The following is a 16111-nucleotide window of genomic DNA, read 5'->3' as shown; positions in this document are numbered from 1 at the left end:
AAAGAACACTTAGCCTCATCATACTGAATCTTCAGGACCACAAACTCAAAGTGTAGATCTTAAAAGGAGCTACAGAAAGTTAGATTACCTACAGAGAATCAACACTTAGACTGATAGTCATTTTAAACAGCAACAACAGAAGCCAGAAGACAATGGAATACTGTCTTGAAAATGATGATAAATTGCCATGCTAGAATTTTGTATCCAGTAAAATACCTTTCTTTCAAGCTTAAGAGCAAACTAAAGACACTTTCAAAACAAGAACAATGACAACTAGTTTAATGAGCTTTGAAGACATAAACTTCTAAGAATGACCTTAAAGAAAATGATCCTAAGGAAAAAATGAGCAAAGAAAAAGGTAAACATTTTGGTAAATCCAAACAAATACTCACTGTATTAGACACGAACAAAAATGTCAACTATACAAGCACACAAAAGTGAATAAAAGAGAAAGGGAGGGGCACCTGAGTGGCTCAGTCGGTTAAGCATCCGACTTCGGCTCACATCATGATCTCACAGTTGGTGAGTTTGAGTCCCGCATCGGGCTCTGTGCTGATGGCTCAGAGCCTGGAGCCTGCTTCAGATTCTGTGTCTCCCTCTCTCTCTGCCCCTCCCCCACTCATGCTCTGTTTCCCTCTCTGTCAAAAATAAACAAACATTTAAAACAAAATTTTTTTTAAAAAGAGAAAGGGAAATGGAAGAATGGCGACACCAAGGAAGAATCATTTTCTTCATAAAGCTTTTCTGTGGCAGCAAACAGGGAAATGCAATCACACCTGAAGATGTGGCATCCAGCATGAATTCAATACTTATCCAAAGCCAAAATGAAGTGGGTTTTGGGTTATCTGCCACTTTAACTTATCCACATCTCTGCTACAGTAATTAAACATTATTAAATCAACCGCTGTTACTAACCACTCACTTCAGACTACCCTGCGGCTGCAGTTATACTTCATTTAGTTAGAAAATCAAGGCGCTTGGCAAAAGTGAATGTTCCTAATCTACTACAGCTCACTGTTTAGTGATGTTTTCTTCTATTATTGTTGGACTATTTCTAAAATGATAGAATTTCGTACACAGAATCGACCAGAGGTGTCCAATGCTGTCCTGATGACCCATGCTCACTGGCAGAAACAACTATTGTTGCTCATACGATGAAATCCCTTGAGCAGGCGTAAGGTCTTGGGTGACTACTACACCCTTCTGGACGCTGTCAAGTGTTCTCGTTCGTGGTCATCCCTGGCATCTGGCTGACCTCTTACCAAATCTGGGACCCGATTTAGTGGCAGCTATTCTGCTTAGGGCCTCTTCTGATTACACTTCCTGGCCATAGGCCATATTCTACACATCCAAAAGACATATGTCGGATAAGACATACATCAACAAGGAATGATAACTATGATTTATTTATAGTTATGTAATATCTTCTGTTTCAAGGAGATTAAAGTTCACTCCGTGAATCAGAATGACAGAGGAACAGACGCACCCTGTGATCCTCATCACAACTATGTAACGACTCTCCCCAAAGAAGACCTATTAGAAAAACGAACCAGATGGTTAGGAAAGCCCTGGGCTCAAACGGCGATTACCTTTTTATGCCTCCCATCTCCTATCTGTAAAGTGAAGGTAACAACAGAATCTTCCCACACGGGATTTACTGTGGAAATTAAATGAGATGCTGCAAACAAACAGCAAAGTACCTGGCTGAGAGCAAACAGTATTTCAGATTTTAATGTTATCTCTTTAAATGCTACTTTGTGTAATAATTCCCATTTAAATAGACTTCCTTAACTAACTTCTCCATGGCATCCTTATGAAAATACTATTTAAAATATTAATAGTAGCTAATATTTAATGAGTACTTACTATATGTGAAAATCATGCTGAACCCTTTATAGGGCTTATCTATTTGACTCCTTTGAAAAGCCCTGGGAGGGAGCTACCATTACAGCCCTACGACAAACAAGTTCATGAGCCTCTGAGAAGGTAAGTAGCTTGTCTGAGTTCACAGAATAAGCGGTCAAAATGGGACTCGGACAGATCTGTCTCACTCCAGAACCCATGATTTTAAGCACTCTCCTCTCCTGACGAGAGAAGCAGCTTCTCCGTCTGCTAAATTCTATTTATGAGCTAGTTGAGAACAAGCTAATTCTCCTTTAGTCTTATCCTCTACTTGACTATTCAAGGTCCCTAGTTAGAAAAGCAGAAAAGATTTACATGGTTTATTTTTGCTTTTTAACTTACCCACTCACAGTCAATTCCAAGTACTGGGAGATCTTCTAACTCACTCCTAAGCAATGGCTCGATGTGGTCCCACTCTGCCTTGTGAGACACAGTCACCACCTTTGCTTCGAGAATCTTCTCCTCCCATGAGGCTCTGGGGGCACCGCAGTGCAGCTGGTCGTCTGCTGGAGGGGGCTGCTCCCTCCTGCCTGGGGCTTGCTGCTGCCTCCGCCGTTGCCAGGGGTCAAGGCTCGCTTTGCTCCTCCGGCACCGGATGCCCTTCCACAGGACAAACCCCCCGACAGCCACACCGACAAGGGTGGTCACTGTCAAAGCCGTTAAGTATTTAGACATCTTCAACTTTTTTGCGGCTTAGGAAAGCATATCAGTAATCCCACAATCTGCAAAACAAATGGCAACAATATATTTATTTACAGAATTTGAACCTATATGGAAACATGTTTTCCCCTAAAAAGTGCTCCACTTATAATCCATGTGTCCACAAACTAAACAACAACAACAAAAAAAAAAAAAAAGAAAGAAAGAAAGAAAGAAAAAGCTACAAATTTCCACATGGAAAAAGTGATATTTAACTTTTTCACTTTTGTACTTTCTCGGTCTTCATTCTCAGCCAAGAAAACGCCCCTGCATTCTACCAGCTGCCCAGGGCTCCCTCAGTCAGGCATTAACAGGGTGTCTGAACATATATATACATGTATGGAATTTGAAAAATTAAAATTAATTATAATCCTCCTACCCTTAGGTAACCAGTTATCAGTGTGATGTTCAATTATTTCACGCAATTAAATAAATAATAAGAACGGCAGATCATTTCAGTCAGGGAAACTCCACATAACAGTCTCTCTTCCATTTCTCCTATAGCACACGGTTTTCTCCATCTACCTTTTGTTTTCCTATTTTTGACAGAGAAATGGACATACAGCGCTGTTTCTGTACTACTTACATAACAACAGTAAATGTGTAACAATAAATGGTAAGTGGCTGTTAGCCTCAGTCACACAGAGCGATCATGAGGCAGACACCGTTCGGCACAAAGTAATTGATCCCATTTGGGAAGCAGGCCCGGTGTAGTCATATAATGCCATTATGCAAGGGAAATCAGGTATCTAAATTTTATGTGAAATGTCACTATTTTTAAGTGTCAGCAACAAATTCACTGTGCCACCCAAACAAAAACACTCTGGGCTCCGTGCCACCCACCTGTGGATTCTGGCCTACAATCTATATTGCCCAAAGACACAGTGACCTGCTAGACGCTGCCTACACTTTTCTATGGCCGAGAGTTTCCCACTGAAGGTGTACTATTTTTATCATTTTTCAAAGCTTCAATAATTTTTTTAAGTTTATTTATTCATTTTGGCAGGGGAGGGGCAGAGAGAGAGGGACAGGGAGAGAATCCCAAGCAGGTTCTGTGCTGTCAGCGCAGAACCCAACATGGGGCTCGAACACACGAACCACAAGATCATGCCAAGATCAAGAGTTGGATGCCTAACTGACTGAACCACCCAGGCACTCCAATAACAATTATTTTTTAAATAATTTAATAGTTACAACAACCCTGGGCTATAATCATGTAGGGCATGGATTAACCGGGGGGGGGGGGGGGGGGGATAAAAAATGAAATCACACAATTATTACACTGCTAATGAAAACAAGAAAATAGCTGTGTAATTTTTAAAATATTTACTTTATTGCAGAAGTACTAAGTGCTAAGTACTCATGTACTTTCTCCAGTACTTTTACTGAAGGCTTAATGAGATTCAAGAATTTGCACAAATTTCTAGTTAAAATAATCTGAAAAGACGTTTTTAAAAAAAAAACTCTTCCCTTCCCGACTTTAAACAATACAAAATGCTGGAGAAAACATCAAAAATATAAATGTTTAATACAGAGTTAAACTCAAAAGAAAGAGAAATCATCAGCTGCCAGAAATGGAAACAGGGAACCCACAGTGGGTGGGAGATATGTGGGGGTGGGGGGAGGGCACAGACCAGAACTCATAGCAGCCTCAGTGCTGGGCTTTATTGCCAGTCCATGGCCAGAAGTCTAGGCCACAGGCCCAGGGCACAGCTGGGACCCGGGAAGTGCTGCCTTGTCCATGAACAGGAAACTGAAAGGGTTCAACTACCATGGTCCAGGCAAGCACCCGCCCAAGGCTGAGAGTATGAACAGAACTCCTCATGAGGAGGCAGACTCTCAGGCCTGCACTGTGAGGCAGTAGAGGGCCCAAATTCACATTATCCTCACAAAAGGAAACTCTAAGTTTTAAAGAAACTAGTTTTAAAGAAACTAAAACTAAGGGGCGCCTAGGTGGCTCAGTCGGTTAAGCGTCCAACTTTGGCTGAGGTCATGATCTCACGGTTCGTGAGTTCAAGCCCCATGTCAGGATCTGTGCTGACAGCTCAGGGCCTGGAGCCTGCTTCGGATTCCGTGTCTCCCTCTCGGCCCCTCTTCCACTCGCCCCGTGTCTCTCTCTCTGTCTCTCAAGAATAAACAAACGTTAAAAAAATTGAAAACCAAAGAAACTAAAGCGAAAATGGTTAGAAATTGTGAATTCGGTTGGAATGTGTGTGTGTGTGTGTGTGTGTGTGTGTGTGTGTGTGTGTGTTTCTACCACCCAGGAAACATGCAGTACTTCCAACAACAGCAGTCCCTAGAAGAGTACTCACAAATGAATCAAAACAAAACAAAAATTTTAAAATACCCTACAGCCAATAAAAATATTTCACATAAGAATCAAACAAAAACATCCATATCTGAAATCTGAAAGGAACTTAAATAACACTCAGTGAAATTAAGGAAAATAAAATCTAAAACATGAACAGGAGACAACATAAAGTAGAAATTCTACATACAAAAAAATACTTGCTAAAATTGTTTAAAAGTTCAATACTCAATAGACAGGTTAAATAGTAGATCAGACAGAGAGAGTTAGTGAATTGAAGATAAATCTGAGGAACTCACCCAGAATGTAGCACAGAGAGAAAGATGTAGAAAACATAGCAGAGACATGGGGGACAGATTGAGAATCTCGACATCCATGTAATGAAGAGTTGAGATGGAGGTCATCAGATTTAGTACAGTCCTCTGAGTCCCAAGCTGCATAAATTAAATCTATCCACAGAAAGACTTGTATAAGTATGTTCATAACAGCTTCATTCATAATAGCCAAACCCTAGAAAAAGTCCAGTTGGTACACCCATACAATGGAATACTACTTGGCAATAACAAAAAGAAATGAATTACTGATACATGCATGAATCTCAACATTAGGCTGAGTGAAAGAAGCCAGATACAAAAGAGTTACTGTATGGTTCTATTTATACAAAGTTCCAGAACAACTAAAATTAATCTATGGTAGAAAAAGATCTGAACACTAGCTGCCTCTGGGGGGTAGGGTGAGTTACAGGGAAGAGACAGAGACATTTAAGCTGAACACTGAGTATCAAAAAAAAAAAAAAAAAAAAAAAAGCCAGTCAGGAAAAATTCTAGGGAAGAGCATTTCAGGCAAGAGAGAACTTTCCAGAATTGTGTAACATTCCATGTCTTGATGGGGGCTTGGGTTACCCAGGTGTACATATTTGTCAAATTTTTTTTTTCCTGTTGGCCTGCCTGATAATTGTTGATTTATTCATTGTCTATCTTTCCCACCAGACTGTAAACCCCATGAAAACAGGGACCTTACCTGGCTTCTTCAATATTACATATATATGCACACCCACACCCATATATATATATATACTTACTATATAGTATATACTATATATTTACTATATATAGTATATATATTATACTATATATAATACTACATGTATATGTATATCCAACAATTGCCACAGAGATGATAACAATAAATATTCATCGAATGAATACAACTCAATTCCAGGTATTGTATTTTATGATAAATGTCTCTATTTCAATCATCATATTACAAAAATCTGTTTATTCCAGTGAAAAAAGTATTTTTCCCCTTACTGAGTGAGCCTTGGTGCCACAGAGAAGCATTATGGTTCAATACTGGGCTAGAAGTGAGAAAAATCAAATCTTGTGTTATAAGCGGAATGTTTGAGCCCCTCTAAAATCCCTATGTTGAAACTCACCCCCCTCCCGCCCCCCCAGTGTGGCGGTACTAGGAGATGGAGCCTCTGGAAGCTGATGAGAATGCGGTGAGGTCATGAGGCTGAAGCCCCCGTGGATGGTGTTAGTACCCTATGAAAGCTTGCTTCTCTCTGATCTCTGCCAGTGTGAGAAGTGGAGAGTCTGCCTATTGGAGGAGGGCTCTTACCAGGACTGACCAGGCTGGCATCCTGATCCTGGACTTCCAGGCTCCAGAACTGTGAGAAATAAATTTTTGTTTTTTATAATTCACTCGGACTGTGGTATTCTAGTTTTGCAGCCCAAACAGACTAAGATACCTCTCTAAGGGCACGCTCTGGTATCCAAAGCTTTCAGTGCCTCAACATTTCCCCTGACTGAAACAATCTGCTGCTTTTATTTTTTTAAAACTGGACACAGTAATTGAACATCAAATTAATGACAGTAGTTACCGAAGGGTAGTAGGCTTATGAATAACTTTGGTTTTTCAAATTCTATGCAAGTATGTATATTTATTCATAATGAGAAAAATACTTTTTTTAATTCATGATTTTCAGAGATAGGCTGTGTAAATATCCCACTCAACACTTAAGACGTGATTATATTCCTGAAATAAATCACATTTTAATGAATGAAACAAATATGTTAACATATTCAGGGAGCAGCTTCAGGTAGGGGGTAAGGAGATGGGCCCTAGAGTCAAATACCTTGGGTTCGAACACAGCCCCTGCCACTTGCTAGCTATAGAACTTGGGCAATTCCCCAAACTTCCTCTCTAAGTGTCAGCTGAACTTCTCTAAGTCTCAGTTTCCTCATTGGCAAAATGGGAAAGATAGTCTCTACAACACAGGATTGGCTAGGACATTAGGGTTCAATAAATGTCAGTTCTTACTAGATACCACAGAACTCCTATTAAAGGAAATCAACGAATTATAGAGTTAAAATTTAAAAGGCAAATTAAGCTCTTGCACAAGTCAAGAATCCTTTCCGTGCTAGTCTTAACAGATCTTGACCTGGTCTCTACCTGAATACTTCTAGGAACAGAGTTCAATACCTTAAGGGGAGTTTTTGTTGAAAGTCCTTGTATTTTGCAAAAATTCCCTACTTAGAAATTGCTCTCTTTGATGTTCAGTCCAGCCTCTTCAGTGACGACAGTGTTTACTCCCTCCTCAGAGCTTGTGAAATACGTGAAGACAGCTCTTAGGACTCCCCTTAGAACATTCTTCTTAATCTAAGCAGCCTTCCAGTGACCTGGGAAGGTCATCGTTGTGGGCAGATACCTCTGAACACCTCCAAGTTTGTCAATGGATCTCTTAAAATGTGGCACCCAGGTCAGTACTCAGTACTTGAGATAGGGTCCAATTGGTGTGAATGACACTGGTACTATTACTTCCTAGTGTCTGGGCCCTATATTTTATGGATGCTGTACCAAATGATTTGTTTTTGAGTACAAGAAACCCAATGGCGGGTCACATAAAGCTTGTGGTTAATTAAAATTCACGGATACCAAAACGAGTTCCCCACTTCATATATTTATGATTTATATTTTGCACTGAAATCCAAAACTTTACATTTCTTTCAAATTTCATCATTTGTTTCAGCCAAATTTCCAAATGTTTCATCTTCTGAGACCAATCTGCATCCTGATTGTGCATTCCCTCTCAACTTAAACATCATTTTGCATAGATAAGTGAATTTTTGTTTTCAAAGAAAATAACATCTTCTCACGTGTTTATACTCATTTTTTTCATTTTCTTTTGCATTTCACACTATCTCCGTATTTCATGACATTAAAATAAGGTGACATTAAAGTAGAAAAAGCTTTACAAAATATTACTGATTTGCTTCCATTGAGAAGGACCCCCTCAGATATGAAGTTCCCAGGCATATGGTAAGATTCCCGACTTATTCTTTGTCATGTGTGGCCCACGTAAAAGAAAGGCCTCACAGGGAAATTGGAAGGAGCAAGCAGGAGGGAACTCTTGACAGCATTCAAAAAACGTATAAAACCATTTTTACACGGAGAGGTTTTGTGCAGGTTTTTTCCCGGCCAAAGGATTCGTTCAGCAAACGTGTATGTAGCACTTTCAGGAAGCCACACATTGCGCCAGACTCTAGGTAAAAAGAGTTAAAAGGCACCGTCTGCTTCCAGAAATGCAGGATTCAGAAAAGGAGACATTCACGTGGTAAGCAAGTTGCCATGCAGTGAGAGAGCACCAACAACAGAAGCACACAAAGCACGGGGATGGCCAAAAGGAAGGAGTGCGGGTATTACCAACAGAAACACTCGCTGGGAGAGAGGGCATCTGAGATTGGTGCTGGTGTTAAAAATGAGCACACACTGCCCAGGTGCACACACAGCAGACAGGCACTCCGGGCAGGGGGCCCAGCGTGTGCAAGGACACGGAAGGCACAGGGCAGCGCAGTATAGGTGAAAAGGTTCAAGCAAATTTAACACGTACTGTTAGTGTAAAATACAGAATTGTGAAGGCTCAGTACAAAAAAAGTAAAAGTATGTTATTGACAATTTTCACACCGAGTTTTTAAGGTGGACCTTTTTTATTTTAGTAAAATATACTTAACACAAAATTTACTATTTTAACCATTTTTGAAGCGTATGACTCAGGGGCATTAACTACATTTCACAGGGTTGAGCAGCATCACTACTATTCATTTCTAGAACTTCTTCATCGTCCCAAACACAAACTCTGTACACATTAAACAACAACTTCCCATTCCATCTCTCCCACCCCTAGGAACTTCTATTATAATTTCTATTTATATGACTTCTACATTGCTTTTTCATATGTATGCTGAAATAACAGTTGGACGTACTAGGTTAAATAAAACATGTTATTAAATTAAGTTTGCTTTATTTCTTTTTACATTTTGAATGTGGCTACTAGAAAACTTTATTTATGGGGCTCATATTATATTTGGGCAGTGCTGTGCCAGAGCATAATGTACATATAAGGAAACAGAGACAGATGATGCTGGAATGAGTAGATACAGGTTGAGTCATGAGGGCCCTAAAATTACCTTACAAGATAAAACCTCATGGGTAATGGAGAGCCAGTAACAGACTTATAAGGGGAGTGTCAGCATCAGACTCATATTTCAAAGAACACCATGGTGGCTGTCGGTACTAGACTGGAAAAGAGTAAGGCAAGAGACAGGAAGACCTCTGGGAGACTCAACAGTGATCTGGGAAGGGAAGAAGATCCAAATCAGTGCAGAAGAAGGCAGAACGAAAAAGGGCCATGGTGGGGGTGGGGGGTGGCACCTGGCTGGCTCAGTCACGTGAAGAGCATACGACTCTTGATCTCGGGGCCATGAGTTCAAGCCTCATACTAGAGGTAGAGCTTACATTAAAAAGAAAAAGAAAAAGAGAAAGAAAGAAAGAAAAAAAAAAGAAAAGGAACCATGTATCCTAACAGAATGGCCGCATTAGTATCACCTACATAAGGAGAAAAGTCATAAATTTTACAACTTATCATTTTGAAAGTTTGATGAATGTAAAATCAATAGCTTTCCAAACCCACTATAAGAATATAAAGAAAAATTCACTCATAATAACAACATACACCTTTTAAAAACAACACACAAAACAACCATACACACACACACACACACACACACACACACACACACACACACACAAAACCCTAGGCATAAACTCAAAAGAAATGTGCAAGATTGATATGAAGAAAAATAGAAAACTTTACTGAAGATATAGAAGACTGGAGGAGCAGAGATATATTATAGTAGCTATCATATGCAGAGCATGTATCGTGTGCTAAGTACCACATATTATACACAATCAAGTATACATTGCTCATGTAATCCTTTCATCAACTTTCTGCAAAAAGTACTATAACTACTTTTTTTCATAAGGAGAAGATTGTTTCACAGAAATATTCAAAATAACATATAAATGCAATGCCAACCTAATTTTTAAAAACTCTTTAAAAAATGAATTGACCATCAAGAGAATGAAAAGACAACCCTAGGATGGGAGAAAATATTTGCAAAGCATATATCTGGCAAAAGCATGTATCTCAAATATATAAAGAACTCTTACAATTCAATAATAAAAAAGACAAATCGGTTAAAAACAGGCAAGGATCTGAACAGACATTTCTTCAAAGAAGACATACATATGGACAATAAGCACTTGAAAAGCTATTGTGGAAATACAAATCAAAACTACAATGAGATACCACTTCACACCCACTAGAATGGCTCTAATCAAAAAGACAGATAATAAGTGCTAGCAATAATATGGGAGAAATTAGAATGCTCGCACATTGCTGGTAGGAATATAAAATGGTGCAGCTGCTTTGAAAAACAGTCTGGCAGTTCCTCAAATGGTTAAACATAGGTAGGGATGCTTGGGGCACCTGGGTGGCTCAGTCAATTAAGCATCCGACTTCAGCTCAGGTCATGATCTCACGGTTCGTGGGTTTGAGCCCCGTGTCAGGCTCTGTGCTGACAGCTCAGAGCCTGGAGCCTGCTTTGGATTCTGTGTCTCCCTCTCTCTGCTCCTCCCCCACTCATGCTCTCTCTGTCTCTCTCTCTCTCTCTCTCTCTCCTTCAAAAATAAATAACAATATTAAAAAAAAATAGGGATGCCATATGATCCAGCAATTCCACTGCTAGGTATATACCCAAGAAGAATGAAAACATACTTAAGGGCATTATTCATAATAGCCAAAAAGTGGTAACAGTGTATATGTCCTTCAGCTGATGTGGATAAATAAAATATACCATATCCATAATGTTATGGGTTGAATTGTGCCCCTGAAAAAGATATGTTGACGTCCCAGGGGTACCCGTGAATGTGACTTTATTGAAAATTAGGTCTTTGCATACATAATCAAGTTAAAACGAGGTCATACTGGAGTAGTGTGGGCCTTTAATCCAATAGGACTGGTGTCCTTAAATGGAGAAGAGACACAGAAACAGGCTCCCACAGAGAGATTTAGCATGTAAAGACAGACGCTCAGGGAAGAAGACCATGTGAAGACAGAAGCAGGCCAAGGAATGCCAAGGACTGCCAGCAACTACCAGAAGCTAAGAAGAGGCAAGAAAGGATTCTCCCCCTGAGCCTCAGAGACAGAGTAGCCTTCCTCACACCTTGGTTTTGGACTTTCTAGCCTCCAGAACTGTGAGAGAATACATTTGTGTTAGTTTAAGCTACCCAGTTTGTGTTACTTTGTTACTGTAGCCCTAGGAAACAAGCACACCATAGGATGGAATTCTATTCAGGGGTAAAAAAAAAATGATGAGTACTGATACATTCCACAACATGGATGAGACTTGAAAACATTATGCTGAGTGAAAGAAGCCTGTCACAAGATACCACAAATTGTATGATTCCATTTATACAAAATATTCAGATCTATAAAGGCAGAAAGATTAGTGGTTGCCTAGGGCTCTGGTACTGGGGAATGAAATGGGGAATGACTGCTAACTGGCACAGGTTTCTTTTTGGGGTGACGAAAATGTTCCAAAATCAGATTGTGGTGATGGCTGCACAACTGTGAACACAGACACACACAAAAAAACCAAAACCCACTGAAGTGTATACTTTAAACAATGAGTTATATAAATTACATCTCAATAAAGCCATTTAAAAAAAACTTGACAAGCTAATTCTAAAAGTCAGGAAAAGAAATTCTAAGATTAGCCCCACAAATGTTTTTTAAATGAGTATGTGAGCTGAAAAAGTATATGAGTTTCAATAAAATGACAGTAATAATAGAAGGGAGTGTTTATCCCACTAGATATCAAAATATGTATTGAACATAGGATACTGTGGAATTGGTCCTGCAAAACAGAAAACCAGGTCACAGAGCAGAAGGGAGTCCAGAAACAGACTGTGGGTGTGAGAAAGTAGTAAATGATAAACGTGACATTTTAGATTAATGGGTCAAGGACAGATTTAATATTCAGAGTGATACTGTTCGGAAAATGATAATTATGCACTCACCATTCACACACACACACATACACACTGGATGTGTGTGAGGAATTAAAGAAAAACTCAAACATACAAGAATTTATAGGAGAGAATATACTCATAAGAGGAAAACCTAGGGGCACCTGGGTGGCCCAGTCAGTTGAGCATCTGACTTCAGCTTAGGTCATGATCTCATGGTTCACGAGTTGAAGCTCCGCATTGGGTTCTGAGCTGACAGCTCAGAGCCTGGAACCTGCTTCGGATTCTGTGTCTCCCTCTCTCTCTGCCTCTCCCCTGCTTGCACTCTGTCTCTCACAAAAATAAACATTAAAAAAAAAAGAGAGAGAGAAAGAGAGAGAGAAAACCCTGTTGTGCCTTAGGGTAAAACAGGGCTCTTCAACCTCAATACCATTGACATTTTAGTCCAGGTTATGGAGGGCTTTCCTGTGTATTGTAAGATGTTTAGCAGCATCTGTAGTTTCCGCTCAGTAGATGACCCTCGTTAGACAACCAAAAAATGTCTCCTCACATTGCCAAATGGTCCCTGGAAGGCAAAATATCTCCCACTGGAGAACCACTCAGGTAGGGAATGAGAGCCACAAAATACAAAATACACATAGTGAAAGACAGATACGTTCAAATGTCTATGGTTCGACAAAGGTGCCATATAGTTAAAAGGCAAGAATCAACATTAAAAAAGCACTAAGTTAGGAATAAATACTTAAAACAGATACAAATGACAAAAGATTGATATCCAGAATACATAAAACTCTGCCATATATTTAAAAAAAAACAAAACAATAAAAACGAGGCATTTCTCAAAAGAGGAAATGCAAATAGCCAACAATCATGAAAAGGTTCCCAGTCTCACTGGTAACTAGGTAAGTACAAATTAAAACACCAATTAGAATCATTTTTCACCCACTAGATGGGCAAAATTGAAAAAGATTGATAGCATCACATGTTTAAAAGAGCCAGGGAAACAGACATCATTATACACTGGTGGTGGGCAGTTTAGCCTTAGATGTCCACACCCTCCCACCCAGCAACTCAATCTGCAGGTTTGAAATGTTCACATGGGCACACAGACACATTTGGAAGGATGTTCTCTGCCTCACTGCGTCTAACTGTAAACAATCTATGGAAACTCTCATACTGTGAAATCTTAATATACCATGGAATTTACAGAGCAAGTAGAATAAGGTAGGTCTCTCTACAAATGGACAAATAAAAAGTTCCAAGGCCCATTTTTAAGTATAAAAAATCAAGTTGCTGAATAGGTACAATATGCTGTATTTGTAAAGTATGTCAGTAAAAATTTAACATGAAATCTTACATGCATGTAACTTATATGAACAAACACTTGTCAATAAATGTAAAGAAAGAGAAAAACACACACACATCCCAAACTGGTAACAGTTCTTACTTTAGGGCTAAGAAATTAAAGAAGATGGAGATGGAAAGAGATCAAATACCCATTTTAAATTTCTTACATGATTTTTTTTTTTTTTAGGACCGTATGCATGGACTGCAACTAAAATAAATATAAAAGAATAAATACATTTTTTAAAACTAACTGAACTTGACCAAAACCAATCATTACTTCCCCCAATAAACTGCTTGTCTCCCGCACTTCCTAATTCTGATAATTAACAAAATCTTCCCGGGAGGTTCCTTCTAACCATGTAATACAATTTTTAAAATACGGTAAAAGTAATGTAATGTTTTCAAGGCATGGGCACCTAAGAGAGTTTGCGTCCAATCAGTATATCAAAAGCTTAGAAAGGGCTGGGTTTGCTTTTCTTTTAATGAGCAAGGATCAATTGTGCACTAACCACTAGGGTTCTAGTTTTGATCCCAGCGATGCGAGAAAAGAGGTGGCTCCCAGCAAGGCCCAGAGCAGCGGGTGTGGTCTGGGAGGAAAGGGGTGGTAACAGCAGAGGCGGGGGCAGGTCCCCACGAACCTCGGGGAGAAACTGTCACTGTGGCCGCGTGGAACACGCAGCGGCGCCCAAGGAGTTGCCAGGTGCTGTGGGCGGTGCCTCCTTTTGAGCTGACTGGGTCTAGAAACCTTGAAGGTTTGTTACGTGCTCCTAAAGAGAGAAGAAGGGAGTTCGAGAGGGCGCGTGGGTGGCCGCGGCCCGGGACGAGAGCCCTCGTCGCACACCTGGGTGCTGAACCGCCGCGGGGCAGGGGAGCGAGGAGGCCGCGCCGGGTAGGGGAAGAAGGAAGGGCTGGGCCAAGTCGCTTGGGGACGGCGGGGTCCGCGCAATAAGTCGCCCCCGCAGACAGTGACATCGCCGGCTCCACAACCCTTCCCCTCAATCGGCACTGGAAACCCCCTCCTTCCCTCGCAGAGGCGGGTGAAAGGCCTCGCGGGTCCCTGATTCTCACTCACCTGCGACCGGGAGCCAAACCGAACACCTGCGGCACCTCACGCTGAAGAGCTGGAACCCTCCACCGCCACCTGCGCGCACCCACCCGGATCCACTAGGGCCGAAGCCACTTCCGGTCCTGAGACGGGCTAGGAGGATGTAATCCCAGCCGGTGTGTACAAATGGGCGACGCCATATTGTACGGAAGCTGCCAGGGCAGCTGTGCCCGCCCCAGTTTCTCCAGTGCTGAACAAAGGATCTGTTAAAATTGGAAAGGCTTATCGTCTCTTCAGAAAAGGGTATTTGTGTTTTTGTTTCTGGGGTGGTATTTTTGTTTGTTTTGATTTGGGTTTTGAAAGGAGTGGCCTCTGGAACCCTCTCAAATGCAATATGGAACATCTAATTGTTATTACTAATTAGCTCCAGTAATGCTACTCTACTGCTCTAATTTTCTTAACTGTTAAATGATAAAGGTAAATAAGACAGACACTTGTTTAAATAATGTATTCCTGAGTAGCAGTGCATTTTATACCATTGCCATTACAATAATTACGCCATCTTGTATAACAATAACCACAATACCTTATGTTTATATTTAAAATCATTCATTCAACCGGTCTTTATCAGCAACTATTATATGTGAAGAAGCTAACGTGTGCTCTGTGTTGTTATTTTGTCATAGAATGTGTAACGGAAGGAGAAATGCGATGTGCATAAACAATGTAAAGTACAATAATAGATGCCATTGTTGACTGTGTACATGCACTGTGCTAGAAACTTTGCAAATTGTTTCATGTATTTTATCTCATTTAATCCTCACAACAACCTCCTGAAACAGTACTATTATCAGTGACATTTTACATAAAATGGAGAAAGGTTAAATAAATTTCTCAAGGTAGCAGCAAGTAAGCATTGGAGCTGTGAATCAAACCTCGGTATATCTTCTTACAAAGCATGTTGCCCTCATTCTCTAGATTATATTGCCTCCTGTAAAGGAAAAGAAGTTCTAAGTTCCTTTAGGTAAGTACCCATAAGGGGGAAATCTATGGCAGATGTAGAGGATTAACTCCCTGCATTTTAATCTGCTCCATCCAGAAACATCTAAAATAACAAACAGAAAAGTTAAAAGGAAATGCAAATTAAAACCACAATGAGAGACCATACCCACCAGAAAGACTAAAATGAAAAAGACACAAAATGCCAAGGATTGACAAGGTTGTGGAGCAACCAGAGCTCTCATATGCTTCTGAGGGTAAATAAATGGGTACCATCACTTTGTTAAACTGTTTGGCAGGATCAACTAAAGCTGAATATATGCATAGCCTCTGTCCCAACAGTTTCACTCCTAGGTATAAGCCCAACAAAAATGTGTACATATGTTCACTGAACGGACATATACAAAAAAACCCATACTCATGTTGGCAACAGCCCTACA

General features: G+C 40.3%; 1 protein-coding gene across 5 annotated transcripts in view; it reads right to left on the bottom strand.

Moving 5' to 3' along the window:
* Window positions 1–16111, bottom strand: part of EXD2 (exonuclease 3'-5' domain containing 2) — an 85154-nt gene that overhangs the window by 34442 nt on the left and 34601 nt on the right. For 2 of the 5 annotated variants that reach the window (XM_060620143.2, XM_078448092.1), the window contains exons 1-2: window positions 14700–14800; window positions 2245–2624 (exon numbers count right to left, since the gene is read on the bottom strand). In XM_060620143.2, the coding sequence (XP_060476126.1) occupies window positions 2245–2577 (333 nt within the window). In that variant the 5' untranslated portion in view covers window positions 2578–2624; window positions 14700–14800. Of the gene's footprint in view, window positions 1–2244; window positions 2625–5208; window positions 5359–14699; window positions 14801–16111 lie in introns of those variants that run through there. The other 3 variants (XM_060620145.2, XM_060620146.2, XM_060620144.2) reach the window with 2 other exon arrangements.

This window comes from Panthera onca, chromosome B3 (genome assembly GCF_046562875.1).
Source record: "Panthera onca isolate mPanOnc1 chromosome B3, mPanOnc1 haplotype 2, whole genome shotgun sequence".
Lineage (NCBI taxonomy): Eukaryota > Metazoa > Chordata > Mammalia > Carnivora > Felidae > Panthera > Panthera onca.
The sequence above is the reverse complement of the archived record's forward strand: the minus strand, read 5'-3'. Positions and strand labels throughout refer to the sequence as shown.